The sequence below is a fragment of the Lacerta agilis genome, chromosome 5 (assembly GCF_009819535.1).
Source record: "Lacerta agilis isolate rLacAgi1 chromosome 5, rLacAgi1.pri, whole genome shotgun sequence".
NCBI lineage: Eukaryota > Metazoa > Chordata > Lepidosauria > Squamata > Lacertidae > Lacerta > Lacerta agilis.
Window position 1 is genome coordinate 61,469,715 of NC_046316.1, and position 21,778 is coordinate 61,491,492.

The 21,778-nt window shown below is 39.8% G+C and overlaps 1 protein-coding gene across 4 annotated transcripts in view; it reads right to left on the reverse strand.

Moving 5' to 3' along the window:
- Window positions 1-21,778, reverse strand: part of FARP2 (FERM, ARH/RhoGEF and pleckstrin domain protein 2) — a 64,626-nt gene that overhangs the window by 6,024 nt on the left and 36,824 nt on the right. For 3 of the 4 annotated variants that reach the window (XM_033150183.1, XM_033150185.1, XM_033150186.1), the window contains exons 14-24: window positions 13,975-14,138; window positions 11,555-11,644; window positions 11,096-11,229; window positions 10,624-10,705; window positions 9,985-10,222; window positions 6,439-6,569; window positions 4,273-4,341; window positions 2,629-2,718; window positions 1,958-2,040; window positions 1,334-1,452; window positions 478-641 (exon numbers count right to left, since the gene is read on the reverse strand). In XM_033150183.1, the coding sequence (XP_033006074.1) occupies window positions 478-641; window positions 1,334-1,452; window positions 1,958-2,040; window positions 2,629-2,718; window positions 4,273-4,341; window positions 6,439-6,569; window positions 9,985-10,222; window positions 10,624-10,705; window positions 11,096-11,229; window positions 11,555-11,644; window positions 13,975-14,138 (1,364 nt within the window). The remainder of the gene's footprint in view (window positions 1-477; window positions 642-1,333; window positions 1,453-1,957; window positions 2,041-2,628; window positions 2,719-4,272; window positions 4,342-6,438; window positions 6,570-9,984; window positions 10,223-10,623; window positions 10,706-11,095; window positions 11,230-11,554; window positions 11,645-13,974; window positions 14,139-21,778) is intronic. The other variant, XM_033150187.1, reaches the window with a different exon arrangement.

A 21,778-nucleotide genomic window follows, 5' to 3' on the forward strand; every position in this document is an offset into this window, starting at 1 on the left:
GAAAAAAAAAGGGTATGAAGTTCATTATTTGTAAGTCCTAAGATCAGCAGTGCAAGGGGCCATGGTGCTTTGGGGAGAAATCAGAAAGATTTAACAAATGTACCTAAAACAGGGTTCTCAGTGGGCAAGATCACAAACTTTTGGTTTCATAACCCCAAAGCTGATTTATTTCATTGGCTTTTTAGTGTGTTTGGCAGCTGTTGATATATCAAGGCCCCCCTTTTTATCTTTTTTCTTCTCCAAAGCACACCCTTGTTGAGAACATGATGGAAACATGCAGTCACACATACAAAGAACATCTTCAGACATCTTGTAGTTACACATTCATTTGCTCTCTCACACAAGACCACTGAAGTTACTGAAGGAAATGAAGGGACTGGGTGTTAAAACCGCACACATGTATACAGTGCAGAGAAACCAGCAACCAAGACAGACAGAGTGGTAAGTGAAAGTGATATGTGCTCTGCTGCTGGGTACCTCGACGGCCACACTGTGATCTGTCATGGAGACACTGGTGTTGCGGTACCAGCATACATGCATGGTAGTATTGGCACGGTGGTGGCTCTGCCTGTCCAGGGAGCTACGAGAAGAATGTATGTCCTCTTCGGACTCCTGTTCTAGAGATACCTCATCTGAGGATCCTGAGGGGGGAGAAGGGAGCAAACATTTAACAGGCTGTGGGCACAGGGGTAGTGATAGCGGCAAGGATGGCTGAAGTATAATAACCTGTTCCCCAGACAAAAGGAATTGGCATGCATGGGTTACTCTCCTTCTGACATCCATGACCTTCATAATCGATAGCTTGAAGGATAGGACACCTCAAAGTTATTGCATAGGAAAAAGTCACACTCTGTTATATAGGGAAAATATTTTTTAAAAAGTTTGCTCAGAAGCATCCTAGAAGGGTTCGGTTTGTAGCAGAGGGGGATTCCTAGGAAATACAGTAAATAATTTCCACCTGAGGAATGCCACAGTGTGTTTCAGTGGCCAGTGGTGGGGGTGGATCCATAGATAAGGAGACATTCAGGAGTACACAGGATATTCTTCAATTACTTCCCCAGATTGGTAAGTGAACTGTGGTTTAAAAGGATGAATACTTTCCTATGTAAGAGGGTGGTAAGGAAAGATTACACACTATAAACTTCACTATTATTGCTTTAACAGCTGGAAGTTCTTATTTGCCAAGCCTGAAATATCTGGAGCACCAGGGAGGGTATGGAATGTTACTTAGTGAAAAAAGACTGAAGGCTGTGTAATCTATACTATTTCCATCTCAGAAGCCTGAAGAGTGAACAACTAACCAAGAGCCACAAGTGGTATGGATGTTACTCACTGTTAGAACGATTGCACACTGAGTTTTCTAGAAACATCTCTGATTTCTCAGTGAATTTCTTGGCCATTTCAATTGCCATATTTAGATCTTCCATCCACTTCCCCATTTCCAGACGAGTGCTGAAAAATAGAGACAGGATTGATGGCTAAGCACGTTTTCAGAGCTCAGCTGCAGTTTGTGATTTATGCTTCAAGAAAAGCACTGCTTGACCCATACTTAGAGCAATTTAATGTTTCCATAAATTCCCACTGAAATAACAAAATTTGCAGTCAATGTTACCATTCTGGCAACTGCAGAAGCTTGCCTCAACAATTTTAAATTCCACACAAATTCAGGTTTGATAAAACCACAACACAGTTTGGGATCTTTTTCTATTCCTCCTGAAATCTGAAGTCTCAAAGATGAAAGGAAGCAACATACTATTGCACTTTAAGCTTGGAGCATGACTCCATGGGGAAATCAGGTTTTGCCTCAACAGATGACTACACAATGACTCAGGGAGAGAGTAGTCCCACATTGCGCAGCGTGGGGTATAGTGCCATATACACACACTGAAAGACACCTGTTTTACCAGTGCTTTAACACTCCTACCTTTTCACAACTGAGCACTGAGAAAATCCTTACCTTGCTGCCACTACTATGGTTTTTTGAGCTGAGTAAATGGTAAAGCAATGAGGGACAGACCATTCGTTTTCGCTCTCTTCCACCTACAATAAACGAAATTTCTTCATCACTTGGTGAACAACAGCACACACATCTACACTAGGAACTAAAAGAAATGGACTGACACCAGCAACTAGCTACATTAAAAGTATTTCGTTTCTATTTTGTTTCTAATGGGAAAACTATCAGCTACAATAGTCACTTCAGCAGCTGCTAAGCATAATAGTCACTGGCTTATTACTCACCGGAGGATCCAGGACTATCAGCTGAAAATCAAACACAGACACATAAAAAAAAAAAGTTCCATTAAGGAGTGGGAGGGAATGTAGCATTTTGGTGTGGAAGCAACACCAATTAGCACATCCAGCTAGCCTTGAAAATAGCAACACCACAATCAAGAGTTGTCTTCCCAGCTACTCCAATGCCAAAAAAACTGGCAGTGCTTGTTCTTTCAACTATTTAAATCTAACACAGAAATCTGTGTCTACTAATGACTGGAGAAAAACTACAGTAACCAGAATTGCGCATTTCGCAAGAGTCCCTTAAAAGTTCAATATAAAGATGAAGCCCAGGTTAACATGAAACACATTTTATTATTTTGATGTTTGATTGCTGTGTGATTTATCACTCACCAGCATTCCATGCAGAGGGAGATAACCGTGAATTTTGAACTGATTGGTACCCGTGACTCCTTTGCTGGTGTAGAGCAACATATCTGAAAACTGAGGCATGGAAAAGTTTACAAAATCATTTAGGTACTAGGAAAAAGGGCAATTCTCTCTTTTGTCACAATCTTTGGGTTGCATCCAACAAGTGCATAAGCAGAAAGCAGCTCATGCAAATATTGCCTTTTTCTCTCCTCCTGCGCTGGAGCCCTTGAGCTCCTCTGAAAATCCTCTCCATGGAATTGGGGGTTCATCTGGAACAGTGTTGGCTGTGTTGTTTGGGGCTGCAGTAGGAATCTGAAATTGCCTTGAATCAGGCAGAGGAACCATGCACAATTTATCCCTCCTATAGCAGCCCCAAACAATACAGCTCACACTGTTCAGAGGGTTCCCCAAACCTTTGCAGAGGCCACAGAGAGGGAAGAGAAAAATAGAGAAAATTGTTGGCAAGCTGCCCTCCACACATACAACCATTGGATAAACCCCTTTGTAGCTTTATTTGCAAACCAAATAAATTTGCAAACCAATGTAAGTTTTCTCTTTACATTGTGCTCCAAGTGGTTCACAATAAAGCATAACAGTAACAAAATCAACTATCACTGTCTGTTATATTTCTCTATAAAAGTATTTAACTTTTATCCACTCAAGATATCTGCATTACACTATGCTTACAGTTTCTCATTGTAATAGCCCTTTTTATAGGGCACCAATTATTACCAACCGGTTTTTAGTTCATACATGATTACAAAGAGCCCTTCAACACCAAGTGAAAAACCATGTAGTTTTTCTGTGCATAATTAGGATCAAGCAAAGAGACTGCCACTTTCTTTCCTTTTGGGAGCCCCTTTAAGGAACAGATCCTGACAACATCAAAATCTGATGAGGAACAAGAGCACATACAAATTAGCTGCCCACACGGCAAATTGAGAATATGAGAACCACCCTGCTGGATCAGATCAAAGATGCATCTCGTCCAGCAAACTGTTCTTAGAGGCTAACCAGCTGCCCATGGGGAGCCCACATGCAGTAGATGAGCACAGTAACACTCCCCCACTTGTGTTACCCAACAACTGGCATTCAGAGGCATTCTGCTTTCAATACTGGATGAAGTACACAGCCATCAGAGACTCAAAGAATCTTGGAGTTGGAAGGGACTCCGAGGGTCATCTAGTCCAACCCCCTGCAATGCAGGAATCTCAGATAAAGCACCCATGACAGATGGCCATCCAACCTCTGCTTTAAAATCTCCAAGGAAGGGGAGGCTGCAACTGTTCCATCATGACAATCAGTTACTGATTAAGGGCCATTCTGCTATCTATCTCTTGAGGATCCAGCCTCATGAGGAGGCAAAGAATCTGAGCTTGGATAAAGTCAGGGTTTGGGGACCCACCTATGCAACTGCCTCACATTTCCTGAAAAGTTCCATGCTCTATACAAAGGCTTCTTTATATTTTGGCTGTGAAACAACCGAGGCTCAAATAACAAGGCCGTACTCCTCAGAATATGTACAGGAAACCTAAGTCTTGACCAATCCCAATCAAACTACTACAGGGGAACAGGCTCCAGAAACCTTATTACGAGTTGAAATCTTGATCAAAAGCATCAGCTCACCAGAAAGAACATCCTTTGCTGTAAACCCTTTTTGGTAAGCTTGTATAAACAGCCTTCCCGGATAAATTCCTGTGGGGAAAAATATACAAAGCTTTAGTACCTTTGATGGCTCTTCTGTGAAATGTAGCACTCTCTACTTCAGGGTTGGGGCTAACTGTTTTTGGCCTGAGGACTCTCTTACAGTCGACCACCTCTCATAGCTGTCAAGTTTTACCTTTTCTCACGAGGAAGCCTATTCGGCATAATAGAATTTCCCTTAAAATAAGGGAGAACTTGACAGCTATGCCACCTCTCCAAGGCCTACATGCCAGTGGTGGACGTGGTCAATGTATATACATGTACTAAACATACCGACCCCACTCATGACACATACAGTTAAGCACAAAGCCAGACATACAGGCACACACAATACTCTTCCCCCTCTCACACACATAAACACACTCAGGCTGCCTGTTACTTTGCATAGATTGGTTTGTGCAAAGAAAAACACAGCATTTCTCCCCACTTCAGTGTGTGTGCGCGCGTGCGTGGTAATGCTGCCATTTACTCTTAAAGAACAACAAGCAGGCAAAGGCTTTATCTTTATTCTTGGTGTGGTGGTGCTTAGAAATAGGATAGGATAGCATAGGATAGGATAATCTTTATTGTCATTGTCCAATGCAGAACAACGAAATTGCACATCTACATCAAACTTACAACAACCATCAACCTGCTATCCCCACCCATCCCACCTCTGCATAATAATCCCCTAAAAACTCTGATACCTCCCCTAATTTACCCCTAAAACTCTGATACCCCATATCTGAGTACAGACCCTCCCTCACAGACTGCCTTTCATTGCATTCAGAACAGAAATCGCTCTTGGATAGAAGCTATTTCTCAGGTGGCTGGTCCTGGTCTTTATGACCCTATACCTCCTTCCAGTAGGCAGAAGATGAAAAAGATTATTTCCGAGGTGCATACTATCCTGCACAATATCTATTGCTTTCTTATAGCAAGCAATTATAGACTTGCTTTGCCTCCTGATCACACCAGGATATAAGTCTGGCCATGTCCCATGGATTGGCTGGCTAGATCTGGGCTGTGGGTTAGTCACCTCTGCTGTAATTATTTCCCTCATCACCAGCAGCATCACTTCCAGTTCTCTGCTGGAAGTGTGCCACTAAGCTACAAAAGGCATCTAGGCCACCAGAGCAAACTTATTTAAAACTGCTAGGCTGTCACAACTTGGCCACTCAGCTAGTGGTCTATTAAAACTAAGAATGACCAGGCTCACCACAAATTATGTGGCCACCTCTTCCATTTATAAAATGTAAGCATCCCCCAACGTATGCAGGGGTTATGTTCCGGGCCCCTGCGCACATAAGGATGCACTGGAACGTGGTTGCTGCTACTGCGCTACCCCAGGTATCAGCCATTTGGCGGAGAGGCTGAGCAGCCTACACAAAGTCCTGCTGCGCCTCCGGTCTCCCCAGGGCTTCCTCTGTGCTGATGTCCTCTTTGGGCTCCAGGGAGGGTTTCCTTACAAGCGTCAAGGACTCTCCAGCTGACTCCCGCCATTTGAGTCTATTTATATTTATTTATATTGATCTATATGAGTCTATTTATCTATTTTCTGGCACTGTACATATATGCAGTCGCACATGAGTAGAACATGCGTAAGTGGGAGGATGTTTGTCCAGTTTCCAAAGCTCTTTAGTGCTGTGGTACACAACTAGGAGCCCTCAAACTGTCTAAGATGCAAGTACTATTTCCCCTAGGATTTGTCCATTATGAATGAGTACATGAAGAGAGCCTGCACACCCATGCATGCATCATACTTGTGCTGGCCCCTGTTACCTCTGTGGATTAGCAATAATTGGAGGACTGGGAAAACTGAAACAATGCCTGTGATCCCTGAAATGAAGGCCCTTCAAAGCAGCCTTTTCTCACATTGTTTTGCCAACCTTAAGAACATCTCAGTAAGTACATGCAAATTTTTGAATGGTTATTTATGAGAGTTTCAATATTGAGATATATTTTTGGAAAGAACATACTGGATTTTCCTAGTTCTGAAATAAACCAGTAAAACTTCTCAAACCATCATCCCATACAGGAAGCAAGCCAGAAGAAAGGTCAGAAACAATTGAAGTACACAGGTCTTAAAATATAGAAAGAACTACCTACTCTGCCAGCTGCTACAAGGTTATCAATGCCAAGCAGGTCGTGCTGTAACTCTGTTAGCTTCTGGAAATTCTCCAAACGGATGAGACTGTTTTGAAGCTGTGATGTGATTTCTGTGATTTCTTTCAGTGCACCTGCAGAAGGGAATTACAAAAGAAAAGGTCTACTCCAAACCAACCAATCAGAGAAGCATGGGAAAAAGTACAGGCCTTAGTTTACTGTAGAAATGTTTAACGCAGAGATAACCTCTAAACTCTTAAAATCTAATCACATACAACTATAAAGCACATGATATTTATCTGGGTAAAACCATTTTGCTTTGGATCATTATGCAGTTTGATTACTCCGTAATTTCAACTTGCCAGTCCAAAAGGAGTTTGTAGGTGAACAAACGTTTTATTGAATGATAGGTGTCTTCAAGAATGGATTACTTTACAACTCCATAATCCTTATTTAACTAGCACCCGCTTCACAAGTTACTCACATGTAGAGGGCATGCGTGTTGAAAGAGGGCTTGAGTTATGTGTTTAATAACACACCCCCAAACTGCAAAGCTCCTCATGCACACTCGCCTCCACCATCAAAAGGAAAGAAAAGGAAGTGGAGTCTGGACCCCCAAGAGTCATACTACCTAAAGGAGGCTTCAGGCTTTGATTTCTATCCCCAAATGACTTGCAAATCACTTGTAAAACTGTGGAGAATTTCAAAATCAGTTTGTGATATACCTTGTGATTTGTTTTTCAAAAGAAAAGAAAAACTGAGAGGTCACACTAAGTCCCCAGGCCCAGTTGAAGTGGTTCTATAGATCCAGAACTGAACGCTTCATTCATCAGTTAGCTAGTGCTCGTAACTCTTGATGTGGCTTTCTTTTTCTCGTTAACAAATTACTGTTGTTAAATCACACTGAATGTGGACAGCACAGTACTGGGAGATGAATTAAGCTCTAAACAAACCCTTTCTGCATAAAAACCAGGAAAGTTTCCATACCACAAACCAGCAGTGCAAACGCATATGAAAATAAATGCTTTCTTGCCAGCTTTTTGGCCACTGGTTCTGCTTAAGAACTTACTTTAGCAGAAACATGCACTTCTGAATTCTGACACAATAATCTATGTTACACTAACTTTCAAGGAGAACAGTGCTCACTAGTCATATTTGGAGTGGACTCCCAACTGAAGCAGTCTATGAACATTGCTTTTTTCCAAAAGGAAAAATGGAACGTTACACGTACTGTACTTATTTAAGAGAAGATGCAATCACAGAAATCTCCAAATGATTGGTAAGTGGACAGACTAGCCCAGGCATAGGCAACCTTCGGCTCTCCAGATGTTTTGGCCTACAACTCCCATGATCCCTAGCTAACAGGACCAGTGGTCAGGGATGATGGGAATTGTAGTCCGAAACATCTGGAGAGCCGAAGGTTGCTGACCCCTGGACTAGCCTGAACATACAAGACCATGCCATTTTAATTAGACCTACCCAAACCTTGCAATGCTATAGTATCAACGGCTACTAGTCACAATGGCAGTATTTCATGCAGTATCAGAGGCTGTATGCTGCTGAATGCCAGTTTCTGAGGAACAGGAGAGGGAAAGTTCTACTGCACTCAATTCCTCTCATGGGCTCTATATAGGTTGGCCATTTTGGGAAAATAAGGCTAGACTAGATAGGCCTCTGATCTGATCTAGCAGGGCTCCACTTACATTCTTCCCCAGTGAGAACCATAAAGAGCCACTTAGACTCCAGGCCAAAACATTTTATCTAATTTTGTGCTCAAAATAAACTCTGCAAAATCAAACATGGTTGCACTTTCATAATTATGATACCTTACATCCAAGAAATAGGTGTTCAAAATGCAGTAACATATTTTGCAGAAGATGGCGGAAAAGAAAGGAAGACAGAGTTTGGAAGCAAGCACAGTATATAAGCCCAGGGACAGTAACAGAGATATGTGTAATAACTCTATTTTCGCTTTTGAGACTGTAACCACATTTTTCAGCTGTCCTTAATTTTATTATTATTATTACTACTACTACTATTACTATTATTATTAATGATTACAGAGATCCTCATGGTGGGCAGTTTTACTCATGTACTGGGCTTTTTGTGCAGATTTCTTTGCTTACAACTTTCACTAGAACAACTCTTCAAAAGTTAAGGCCACGACTGTTCCATTATTCTTAACTGCTATAGTACTCAATTTCACAATAACTCCTAGGAGGCAGAATATGTGTCATTCACACGTGTGAATGCCACATTTATGTTTGACAGTAATGAACTGATCCAATGTCACTCTTATCCATGATATCCAATTTTGCCCTGTATATTACATCTGCAGAATGCACACAGCCCCACCTATAAGAACTATGGCAGATACTCTTCTCACTTGTATTTTAAATGGGAATATATGATGCAAAGCCAATAAGGATGAGTTTATACTTTTATGTTCACAACTTAACTACTGCAATAGTCAAAGTTAAGACTTCCCACAGCATTCACATGGCTCAGTATTTTCCAACAGAGACAGTTCACATGATTAAGTGCAAGTAAGATGATGGTGTGACTCAGTTCTTGGCTCAGTGTCACACTCTTCACAGAAAGTAGTACAAAATAATAGGTTGACCCCCCCCCCAAAAAAGGTGGGTAGGGATGCCCACCAGTCAATCACTGGGCATCACCATGACATCTGCCAACCCAGGTCCTTGGGGATGTAGGACAGGATATTTATTAAACACACACACAAACAAAATTAAGTGAGATAAACAACTACCTGACATTCAGAAAATATCTGAAGGCAGCCCTTTTCAGGGAAGTTTTTAATGTGTGATATTTTTGTATCTGATTTTTGTTGGAAGCTGCCCAGAGTGGCTGGGGAAATCCAGCCAGATGGGCGGGGTACTAATAATAATAATAATAATAATAATAATAATAATAATAATAATAATTTAACTTCAAAAGGAAAGTGTTTGGTCCCAATACTTCCTTTACACCCCCAGCCTAATTCAAGCTAGGATGCAAAAGAAGTTTCAAGTCATAGCTTGAACTTGACTTCACCTGTTGTCATATATGCCTGGGAAAGGATGACATAGGTGTAGTGGGCACTAACTAGTTTCATAGGCTGGAGGTTCTCCACCACTGGGCTAGAGGTTAAAAATAACTGAAACCAGATGAACTAGTTTTGTAGCAAAACAGTGGTACTTCAGAAGTCATACAGAATCCATTCCAGAAGTCCATTCGACTTCCAAAATGTTCGGATACCAAGGGGCGGCTTCCAATTGGCTGCAAGAAGCTCTTGCAGCCAATTGGAAGCTGCGGAAGTCACATCGGATGTTTGGGTTCCAAAGAACGTTCGCAAACCAGGAACACTCACTTCCGGGTATGTGGCATTCGGGAGCCAAAACATTCGACTCGCAAGGCATTCAGGATCCAAGGTACGACTGTACTGTTTCTACCAAGACAACTGAATTTCTGTCAATCAGCAACATAAAATGAGAATACAGAATGTGTCGAGTATTGGCATTGCAGATATCTGTCTGATCTGTCACTCACTCCTGCAGTCGGTGTAGTCCCGATGATCTGGCACGTAGTGTTTGCAAAGTCTCCCCAGGATCAGCTTGTAGTGCATTAACCTCTGGATGGGTTTCAGCAGGAAAGTGTTGAGTGGCAAGTAACACACCTTCTGGAGTTCGAACTCCTTATAAACCATTTCCAGTTTCTTCATGCGCTTAGTTGCTTTCTCCAACTCTGACAGGACTTCATCGTGTTTCTTCAGGTAGGTGGTATATTCCTGTAGTATCACAAAAGATGTGGCCATGAGTACAGGCTCTGGCAGCATTTACTTTCAGTTTCACATAATCATGGGCTGTCACTGCACACAAACCAAACCTTGTGGTTTAAAGCAAACTCTGTTGCCCAAACAAGCCACTTCCATGACCCAGAGTTTGAAAGCAGCTTGTTTTGAAACAGACTGGAATTTGTTTTAAACCACAATATCTGGCTCATAGGCAACAAATCAAGATTCTATGAAAATGGAAGTCAACACTGCTGAAGACCTCAGTCCAGTCATGCAGGAGCAGCAGGCTAGAAGGAGCATGCAAGAAGACTTCGCCTGGGCTCCTTCCTTGAGTACACATCGCTAAACATGATTTAATGGAGGAACACACAGATTCTTGGGAGTTATTTCCCTACCTTTAGCATATGCATATTTTTCAGCAAGACATCACCAATCCGCTGATAATCTCCTTTTGTGGGAGCGTTGGAACGTCCCTCCCTACAATGAGAGAGTGAAAAGATTGTGCTACTGCTCTTGGGAAATTGAATCTTACAATTATTTTCCAGTAGGAACTGTTTTCTAGAAACTAAAGCATGCTAACAATAATAACTATAAAAGTAAAGCGTTCCAAAACTGTTCCATTCATTTCCCAGCAAACTAATCATGTTTCCTGTTTCAATTTGTAGCTCAAATTGGAGTCTCAATAATAATTTTAAAAGCGGAAGAAAAGGGTTAACACTGTATGCTATCAACTAAACTTCTCTGAAGTTTATATGTATTTTGCAAAAATAGGCGTGCCAGACCTGAAAATTTAAAACAAAGAAAACATATTTCTACTCTTTTTGACCAGATTCAAATGTTTGCCTTCACAATGCTGTTAACACTTACCATAGTGCTAGCCGTTGTTCAAGCTCTTTCAGAAAACCTCTGTGAAATTCATAGATGGGGTCTATGTTAGAGAACAGCAAGGTCATGAGACCTTCAGGCATGGCATTTTCCTTGACAACTGCACTGCGGAACCACTGCAGAGGAGAGATAAATAAGAAGCAGATGTTTGGCTTCCTGTTCTTGGTATCAGCAGTGTACCGTAAAAAGTATCAAAGAACCCAGAAAAAACAACAACATGCAAACAAATTTCAACAATATCAAACAGGTCCTTTGGCAGCAGACATAGACTCTAAACAAGATGCACAAGAGATGTTTTGCAAGTATTCCATCCTGGAAATTCCAGTTTATAACCAATTTTACCCTGAGGCTAGGGGACTGCAATAACATACAACTCACAATTTACACATACAACTATTAAAACAACTCTTTTTAGGGGAAAGTGGGTTTAAAATCACTTACTACAGTTAGGACTTCCAAGTCTTTTAAATAAGTTCGTTCAGTAGCAAGAATTTCTTTTGCAATGAAATAGGCTTTGTCTGCTGGATACCTCTGAAAGATAAAAGCAAATCCCAAATAAATGAAACAGAAAATGTTTCTTATTAAGAAAGCTTGGTTGAGCTATATAATAAGACTCCTTCGGCCATCCAGATGTGCCAATATAAAAGGAGGGCCAAAACCAGAGCCTCCTGCTCTAAATGGCTTTGAAGTGTGTGGCTTTTAAAGGAAATATTTGAATCAACTCTGCCAAATGTCTTCTTCAGGTGAGGCAGTGGGAATCCTGAACCTGAGATGTGAGTATGAGTTTCATTAAACCACACCCTGATCCTGATCTAGAGCTAGTTGCTTGAAACACACTACAGTGGTACCTCAGGTTACATAAGCTTCAGGTTACATACTCTGCCAATCCAGAAATAATGCTTCAGGTTAAGAACTTTGCTTCAGGATAAGAACAGAAATTGTGCTCTGGCGGCACAGCAGCAGCGGGAGGCCCCATTAGCTAAAGTGGTGCTTCAGGTTAAGAACAATTTCAGGTTAAGAACAGACCTCCAGAATGAATTAAGTTCTTAACCTGAGGTACCACTGTATTACCTGTGACCAAGCAGATATGGTTAGAACTAACCCGTTGTGGCCCTAATTCACAGATGGGATACAATTGGTAGTGCACATTCCTGACATTGATGGTAACTGGCATTCTCAACAGCACTGTCCCATACTGACATCAAATCTATTTGGTACTAGCATGAAATATTCCCTTTCCTCTGCTATATGGGCAGGAGAATGGAGGAAACTTTAGGGGTAATGCTGATACTTCTGTATGACATACAGTGCTGATGGAAAAAAACATTTTATCCCACCCCTCTGTTTGGGTCATGCAGCACTGATCCTCTAGGCTGTATGTGTCTGGACATACTGCATTGAAAAGCTTCAACTTCTTTGTCACATTGAGCCTGATGGAAACAGAAACATGGGTACAGGAAGCCACAATTTTGCTTTTTAATATATCTCACTTAACCTCAGATAAGGCACCAAACCACAACCTTGAGGTTTACTGTATTATTTTCAATAGAAAAGGTCCTAGATTAAGATTATGGAACATACTCCAAACACAAAAATGCCCAACCCCAAACTTTCTCAAATTCTTCTAAGTGTAAGATACAAAGTTGCAAAAATTTCATTATTTTTGCAGTGGGAAGATAGGACTCCTAATTGTATGGTTAATTTCCCTCCTGCTTAGACATGCAAAATCAGGGTTTTGCCTTTCGTTCTAGTTTATTTCATGTTCACCAAGATTGATTCACCAGCATGATTCACCAGCAGTAATCAATACGGTTGTTAAATAAGATAAATTGTCTATGGGTTGAGCTGAGCTTGCTAAACAACAAAACCAGCCCATTCCCACCTGAAAAATGTTTTAAAGAGAAGGATCTGTTTTTGACAAGAAATAGTGGATTATTAGACTGCAGAAAAGTACTCGGAGAGTTGGAATTAATGTACTTTCTATAACTGTCTCTAATGTTTTACAGTACAGCTATTCCCCACAAACAGAAAGGACAAAAATGGTGCTCTTGAGGTAAGCAGAAGCATTTAGTTCATATCTCACTTTGAAACAGCTAGAACAAAGGATTGTTCTATTTAGCAATTTTATAGTAGCAAAGTGTGGTGTATTTATTTTAACATAGAACAAGAAAAACCATTGTGTGGGAAGTTTAATAGTACAGTGGTACCTCTGGTTATGTACTTAATTCGTTCCGAAGGTCCATTCTTAACCTGAAACTGTTCTTAACCTGAAACACCACTTTAGCTAATGGGGCCTCTCGCTGCTGCTCTGCTGCCAGAGCACAATTTCTGTTCTTATCCTGAAGCAAAGTTCTTAACCTGAAGCGTTATTTCTGGGTTAGCGGAGTCTGTAACCTGAAGCATCTGTAACCTGAAGTGTCTGTAACCCAAGGCACCACTGTACACAAGTTAGTATGATAGTATAGCACTGGCAGATTTGCACATTGCTCATATCTAAGGGCTTATGTACGCTTAACTTTTTCCATGCAGAGGCACGCACTTTAATGCTCTGTGTCCAAGTGGTTTATTTTGTTTTGTTTTGCCCCAAGCTTTCCCCGTGAAAACCCGCTCTTCAAAGTTTTCTGTGGATTGATGTTTCCTCTGATTGAAATTTGAAGAGCATGAAGTTTGCAGGGAAAGCTCCGGAGCAAAAAAAAGAGGGGGGGGGGCGCAACTCGGACACAGAGGTTTAAACCGTGGACTGTGCGTGGAAAGAGTAGAGGAAAGGTAAGTGTGAATAAGCCCCAACAAAGAAATCAGAAATTGAAGCAGAGGCTCATGAAACGAACAAACACAAATCACCCTCCTTGTCCTCGCCTCACCTTACGCCTTGCCTCATCCTCTTCTTCTATCCTGGCACCACCAACATCGCTCAGGACAGGACTCAAAAGAGGAGATGAGCCCTGGCCAGGTGTGTTCATATTCACATGAAACGAGGGGTTCAGAGTCATTGGACTCTTCATTACAAAGGAAGACAGCTGAGGACCTAAGCATCACATTAGGAAGGAAGTGGGGAGGAGAAAGAGGTTAAGAATTGGTTTTGCTTCAACAAAATACCACCAGGCACATCGCCAAATCCACATCACACTTGCAAGTAGTTGTTGTCTCCCCTGGTTTGCTTAATATTTTTGAAAATGTTAGGTACAATTTCCTGGAGGTCAAACTGGAATTAAGTAAGAATTTAGACTTTTGAACAAAAGCAACCTACAACAACAACAATCCCATTTCCTCTGCTCTGGCTAAACAGACCAAGACCACAATATACTGCCTCTTGGAGAGTTAGAGTTCTTACTACTTTCTGTAAACAGATCACAAGAGACACAATGCCCCTGAAAACAGGGAATAGAAAGCAGGAGAACATAAATGGGAAAGCTCGATGTTTTCAGAGTTCAGCATACATTTGATTTCAGAAACTATGTATGTATGGATAGGAAATATGAAACTAGAAATAGGGAGAATGCAGATTGCATGCCCTTCCTGACTTTGTAACCACATAGCAGCTTTTCAGTAACTACCCATACTAAATACAGCTTCCTCTACAGTCTTTAAATCACGTTGCATCACTAACTGGGTGGAGATAAGTTATTTCATTTGTCAAGTAATGTTTGAGGGTGTGTCTGGACAGCCGTGGCACAACGTAATTGTTATGTAGCAAGGAATGAAAAAGAAGCTTATCAAATCAATGTTTTAGCATTGTGACAATTACCAAGCTAGAGTAAATTTCCCATTTATTGTAGCTTTTCTTTAGAGCAAGCGAGCTATTTCACAAAATACTGTTCTCTACAGAGAAGGTCTCTCAGTTTTAATGTGTTGAGCCACTAGCAATTCCCTTGCAACTGCTCTTTTTGCAAGCAAACTCCATGATCAGTATCATGTAAGAATATGAGGCTGGATCAGGCTGAAGGCCCATCTAGTCCAGCACTCTTCACACAGTGGACAGCCAGATGGCCATGAGAAGCCCACAAGCGGGACTTGAACACAGGAGCTTTGCACGAAATGGCAAATAAATGGCACAGATCCGAAATGCAGTGTTAAGCATTCTGGCGCCCTAGCATTGCGATTTGCTACCTAGAGCACATAACTTCAAAATTAGGCTGTTCATTCCATTGCCATTCACTTTCAAAGCAAAACAGCTTCTCTACTTAAGCATTTTGAAAGTTTCTTGCCTTTGAATTATGGCTTACAGTTTCCATGTTATAATTAATATATATAATCATTATTATTCCAATGCTAAAGCTGTTTTGGAAAGGGTAATGCCAGAGCGGTCCTACACTGACACCAGTAAGTGCTGCCCCAGATATGTTTGCCACTCCCACTCCAAATTCCATTCTGTGCAGCCACAGAAAGACAGCATGAAGCTTTGTGCTCTGGCCAACATTTATCCTTGATTCCACTGTAAACGGCAAAAAAAAAAAAGTTCCACTGAACTGACCCAAAGGATCCACTCAAAGTGATACTAAGGCCCAGTAATAAACAGGCACGTAATACTTTTCAACACTTATTTGAAGTGGGATTAAGAAATTGGAGGGCAGCCAGCTGCAAGGCTTCTGCTACAGTGCTACACTACTGAACTGACTGCTTTCTCGTTTGACTCAGGAAGCAAAGCCTTTTAAAAGTAATGAATGCCAAAAGAAAGGGGAGGCATTACGAAAAGGAGAGGAAGTTTAAGTGCATGCATTCACACTGGCTAACTCAGGAAGCTAAACAGTGTTACACTTAGGTCACCTGGAAGAGATTCAGAATTTCAGGGATGTTAACTATTAACATTCTTTGGCCAGTCTACTGTGTATTGTATCAGCTAATGCAGTCCCCCGCTCCTCCTCCTGACTTTTAGTATCGTATCTGTAAGATCCAAGTATATGTTGGCATTTGTTCCTTGCTGGGAAAGCAGTTTACGGGAAATCTGCTTGAACGTACAAGTCAAATACAAGCAAGAAGCAGCTTGGACTTTCCCTAGTCTTTAGTATTTCATTTCATTTCCAACAGAAACCGCTCCTCTCTTTAAAGTTTCTTTCTTTTTTCTTTTCTTTCTTAAAAAAAAAACTATTTGAAAATGCTGCTCAGTTTCAAGGCTAACATCCTTTTCATTGTGTGTATGAGATTGTGAGCAGATGGCATCCAGTACATTATGAGCACAATTGTAGAAACAGCGGGGGTGAAATCTTTCCTTAAAATACACTAAGTAAAAAAAGATCTGCCAGTGTCTCACATTGCCCATTAGCAGCATTGCATTTTAACAGGTATATGATAATGGAATACTGCTACAGCTTTTCTTTTCTTTTCATGAATTGCTTTTGCCCCACCTGTCATCTTCTGCAGGAAGCAAAAGAATTGAAGAGAATCATGGGAGTGGGGTGGGGTGAGATTAAAGAAGGGAGTGGTTTTGAAACAATGCAAATCAGCATGATTTTTACAGTCAGTGACTATTAAAAGGCCTTCCATTATACATGGGAGTCAACAGACAATTTTGCAGCCTGCCTGACAACCGACTGGTTATTTAGAAGGAATGCCGCATCTACTTTTGATATTATCATTTCACAAAGGGGGGGGGGAATGTGTGTTTAGAGTGTGAGTGAAAGTTGTGGATATGAAAAGCATAGAAGGAACTTTAGAAGCAAGTCTTTTGCCTTATAATTAGTGGTGCCTTTTGTGTGCGTCTGTAGATGAGCCTGTCTGACCATGTGTAAAACTGCACTTCCTTTGCCACTGAGTCCAACTTCTGTGTTTCCAGAGAGGCTTGCACTTCGAAGCAGTGGTTTTTAAGCTGCAGGTTTGTTTAATTTTAGAATGCAAATCATGTCACAGAAGTGGGACTAAAGCTGTAGAGAAGCTAATGCAATGTACAACACCTTCAATTTAACAGCAGTTAAATGGGGGGGGGTCCTCAAGTGTTGTGTCTTTTGAAAATCTATATCCAACAAGCATTTCCTAATTTGAAAAATTTGAAGTCAAACTACTGCTAAGTAAACTGATTTTCTTGAAAGCAGGTGAGTTTCAGTAGTACCGCAGACAACTTACATTCTACATTTATTAATACATATATTAGTACAGGTCACAATAATGCATAAAAATCCATTTGTACTTCCACTCCCACCCCTCCATTCTACAGCAATCAGATGTTAACAAACTCCTCAAACTCTTATTTATGTATATGTAAAGTATGACTTCTACAAAAGGTTTGTAGCCATCAGCCTTTCTGTTGGACACCGATGCACTGACAAGCTGTAGAAACACATTACAAGTTACAGTAAGCCAGGCTTTGTTTTTAAAAAGACGCTATACACTTAGCTGGTATTAGTATGCATGCAATAAAATGGCAGTAGACACTATGGATAAGATTTCACAATAGTTTCAGACCTGATCCTACTTATGTTAATGATTGAAGGCTAGAACCTTCAAAGAGTGCACAACTTAGCAAAAGTAGATTTGTGATTTATTCAAAACGACTTCTGAAAACCAAGCAAGTCCCCAATGTGCTTCCACTATGGCTTCATAAATGATGCACCGTCTTTACTTGCCTCTGAAAACTGAGGGTTGAGTAGCTGTCTATTGTATATATACAATATCTTCTTTCAAAAAGAAATGTGACAGCTTCTCAAAAAATACAAGCTAGCATTCCCATCCCACACATGGCTTAATACAATTAACCCAAAAACTGCAGATATGAAAAAATGTCTCCTGAATATCCAAAGAGACTTATTTTTAGGACATGTTTCTTGCACTATTTTGAACAGAAATCTATTTTCTGTAAGCTGTTCAACCTTTTGACATGAGTAATCAAAATAGGATTCTATAACCCCTCTAAAACCGATTACCCCATTGAAAAAGACTCATTGCCATTATTCCTCCTCTCCATGACCTTATTGTAAGAACAGAATTTACTACTTCAAGCTGTAAATAAACCTTGATGCTGTAGCCCCTTCCTATAAGAGACCGAGGCCTTTAAAGAAATGCAATTCATTCTTTGCCTCATGGTTTCCTTTTCTATGACTGCTACAGGTATAGACAAGTACAAAAGAAGGAATTCATGGTTGCATAGAGACAAAAGTAAATAGCATATCTGCAAGTGCCACACAGATACCAAGTAAGGAAACCCCCAGATCTTGCTGTCTTTAGCAAAAATAAAAAAGAGAGGAATTGTAACATCTTCTGCTCTCACCCCTAAGTAGTATATGCCCATGAAGTGTTCACACAATAGTAAACTGAAATAGCATTTTTACCCATGCCATGTGTTCTAAGATGCCTATTTTACTTACCTGCAATGGTAGTTCAAGAACTGGTTTTGTGCATTCATATTCACAGAACACAATTCTCTGTATGGTTCCACAGCATGATACCAAAAGCATGCATACTCTCAAAGAGGGTAACACACTCAAATAGCATTTAAAAATGGAACTTAATATTATAATGAGAAGGTAGGGTGTATTTCCTTTCCCAAAATATGATGAACCTCTTTTATATTCTGTGTCTGAAAATAAAAAGGGCCCTTGATAATACGATTGTCATTATAGTACAGTTGCATCCAGTGCATCAGCTTTACTCCTAAGGATTAACCTTCTGAGGAATCATATTTCCAGGTAGTATAGTAAGCACCATTTAAATAAGAAGTTCTACCACTGTGTCAATATACTGTTTCCTACATCAGGGTGCATTTTACCTGAATTTGAACTGTCAGAAAAATAAAAAAATCCTTCCAGTAGCACCTCAGAGACCAACTAAGTTTTTTATTGGTATGAGCTTTCGTGTGCATGCACACTTCTTCAGATATTCTTCAGGTATCTGAAGAAGTGTGCATGCACTTGAAAGCTCATACCAATAACAAACTTAGTTGGTCTCTAAGGTGCTACTGGAAGGAATTTTTTTATTTTGTTTTGACTACGGCAGACCAACACGGCTACCTACCTGTAACTAGAATATCAGAAAAAGGATACACTTCAACTACAAAACTGGTAGCTATATTTGGCTTGGGGATCACTGATGGAAAACAATGCTAATTCAAACTGAGTACCAGTGCCTCCGAATAGTCAGTGGTGGGCAACTTGTGGCCCTCCAGATGTTGGAATAAAATTTCCATCAACCTTGGTCACTCACCATGATGGGAGCTCTAACTCCAACCATTTCTGGAGGAACGCAGGTTCCCCAACCCCTACAAGTAGGCATTACCCATATTATGAATTATTGTAATCTGCCCTCAGTAACACCAGCAGGGTTCAATTGACAGGCTAATTGAAGATATCAATATTGCTAGGAAAGAGGAAGATGTTAATACTGGTGTCAAAATTTCAGCCAACTGGGAATGTGCAGAGCTCACAACCGAGTGCCAACAGTGCTTGAATATCAAGTACTAAATAGCGTGGCACAGGACACTTGAATGTGTGTTGTAGGAACTTTCTGTCTGTAGAATAGTACTAAAGTGTTACAGCCTGCATTGTAAAGAAAGATATGAAAATGTCAAAATTGTTGAAGAAATACTTTTTTATAGCAAGTTTGAGGATTTTTGATCCCAAATCCCACGTGGTTTCTTGTACGTAAGGGGTCCAGCTGTATGTACCGGTAGTTCACTGTACAAATTAAAGCAATATTTTCAAACAAAAATGCTAATCAAGTATGTATAATGAAGGAGCAGCTTTAAACAAGAGAGACCATAAAATATTTGGATATGTAGAACTCCTTAATCTGCATAGGCTACTTAGATCTTTCATGGCCTATCCTGTAAATTAAATGTTGGTCAGCTTCACAGACTAATCTGCTTGAAACAAGCTAAGTAGATTTTTACTTGTGTTCGTGTATAGAATTTATACTATAGATTTTAATAGAATATGTAACACTAAAACAACAACTTATGATCATGGCCAGCCGTTTTAAAGAAAGAACAAAGTAAAAATGGTTCAAGATAAATTCGCTGTTGTATTCCAGAATAAATCGTTGGATTATAAAGAGCTACTACACTTCTAAAGTAAGGCAGCCTTACAAAATAAAATAGTAAGCCTTTTTAAAAAACAAAACCATTAATGAAAGGTAAAAGCAAATTTATCATTCATATCAAATACTTCCTCATTTTATTGCATAAACAATTTCAAATTAGTACAAATTTGTAGATATATCATCAATAATTTCAGCAGAAAACAAAAAGTATAAAACAAACATCTGGAGTATAAAAATGATCATGATCAAAAAGTTGTAGTAAGAAATTCCAGTCCAATAAATGTAGTTTTTTTCCTGAATATGTATCAATTGTACTAAGAAACGGATCATACTAAGGCACAAATCATTTGAAGCATAAAGCTTTATATATGTATGTCCAGTATGTTCTGAACCTTTGCAGTCGGTTGCCAATACAGAGAGTCTGTATTTTTTTATGTGCTCCACATACTAAAGCTATGACTTGGCCCTAAATGTGGCAAACTGTTTCTCATGATCTCACTCATACCGATTTTAATTACTGATGAACCATTGAAAATCAAATTCTTCATTAAGTGGATGAACCCCCAAAAATTTCACAAACAAGGAGTAAGATATTTAGCTAGAGCTGAAGTTAAGCATGAAGAGCTGCAAAAAGCTCACAATATTAATTTATTCAACATGTGCATACAAGTATATATACTGCATTAATTGGGTGGGAAGTTGAATATTAAAGATAAGTGACCATTGTGAGAATCAGTACTGAGACATTTGCAATGAAAGCCTAACTATTGCATGTAATACCTGAAAGCTTAAGACTCGGCAAAATGACAATAATGGGAATGAATTACCAACAGGTTTTTAATTACCGGTAATGCTCTTCTAAAGGCTTAACACACACACCATCCATAAGAATATATCTGATAGGAATTTCATTAGTCATTTAAGGTTAGTAAACTGAATTTAAAAGTGAACCAGATTGCAAAATAAGCATGTCACTACTCAAGTCAAGTGGTAAATAATTATTAGAAAAAGAAATTTCTTTAATAACAAATTATATACTTAATTCTACAATGGATACAACATTATAAATTATGTGTGGATAGTTCTGCCAAAGCTTAACTGTATATGGTTGTCAAGCTACAGCATTCAACCATATTCTATCAATCAACTCATCCTTTATTTTTAATTGGGTCAAAATAAATATGTTTAAATGCAGAATGATTATAACCCTATAATAATGTCAGTAAAGAATGCTTTGAGTATATCTGATTAAAATCTGAAGTATTTAATACTACATACCCATGTACCATAAAGTGCAGTCACATACTTTATCAGTGTACAATGGAGCAAACACACTTGCATGGATGTTTCTGCAACTATGAAAAAAGTTACCTATTATGTACAGATCTTTTGATTTCCCCTAATGTATCTTAATGTCAGAGGAACATTCACTTTGTGAATTTGCTCCCCATCTGCCTGTTGACCCCGAGGCAATCAGCTGCTACTTACTATAATCTGCAACACACATGCACATTTATTTTAAAAACTGGAATTCTAGGCAAGTTTTTCTACCAACAACTAGGTTTCTACTAACAGAAGCGGGAAATGAGCAAAACAGTAAAAAAAAAAAAAAAAAACCTAGCAAAATTAACGATATCACAAGATATGACTAGGGTGAACAAAAATGTTCATCTTCTGTAGCATAGATGGTTTAATACTGAA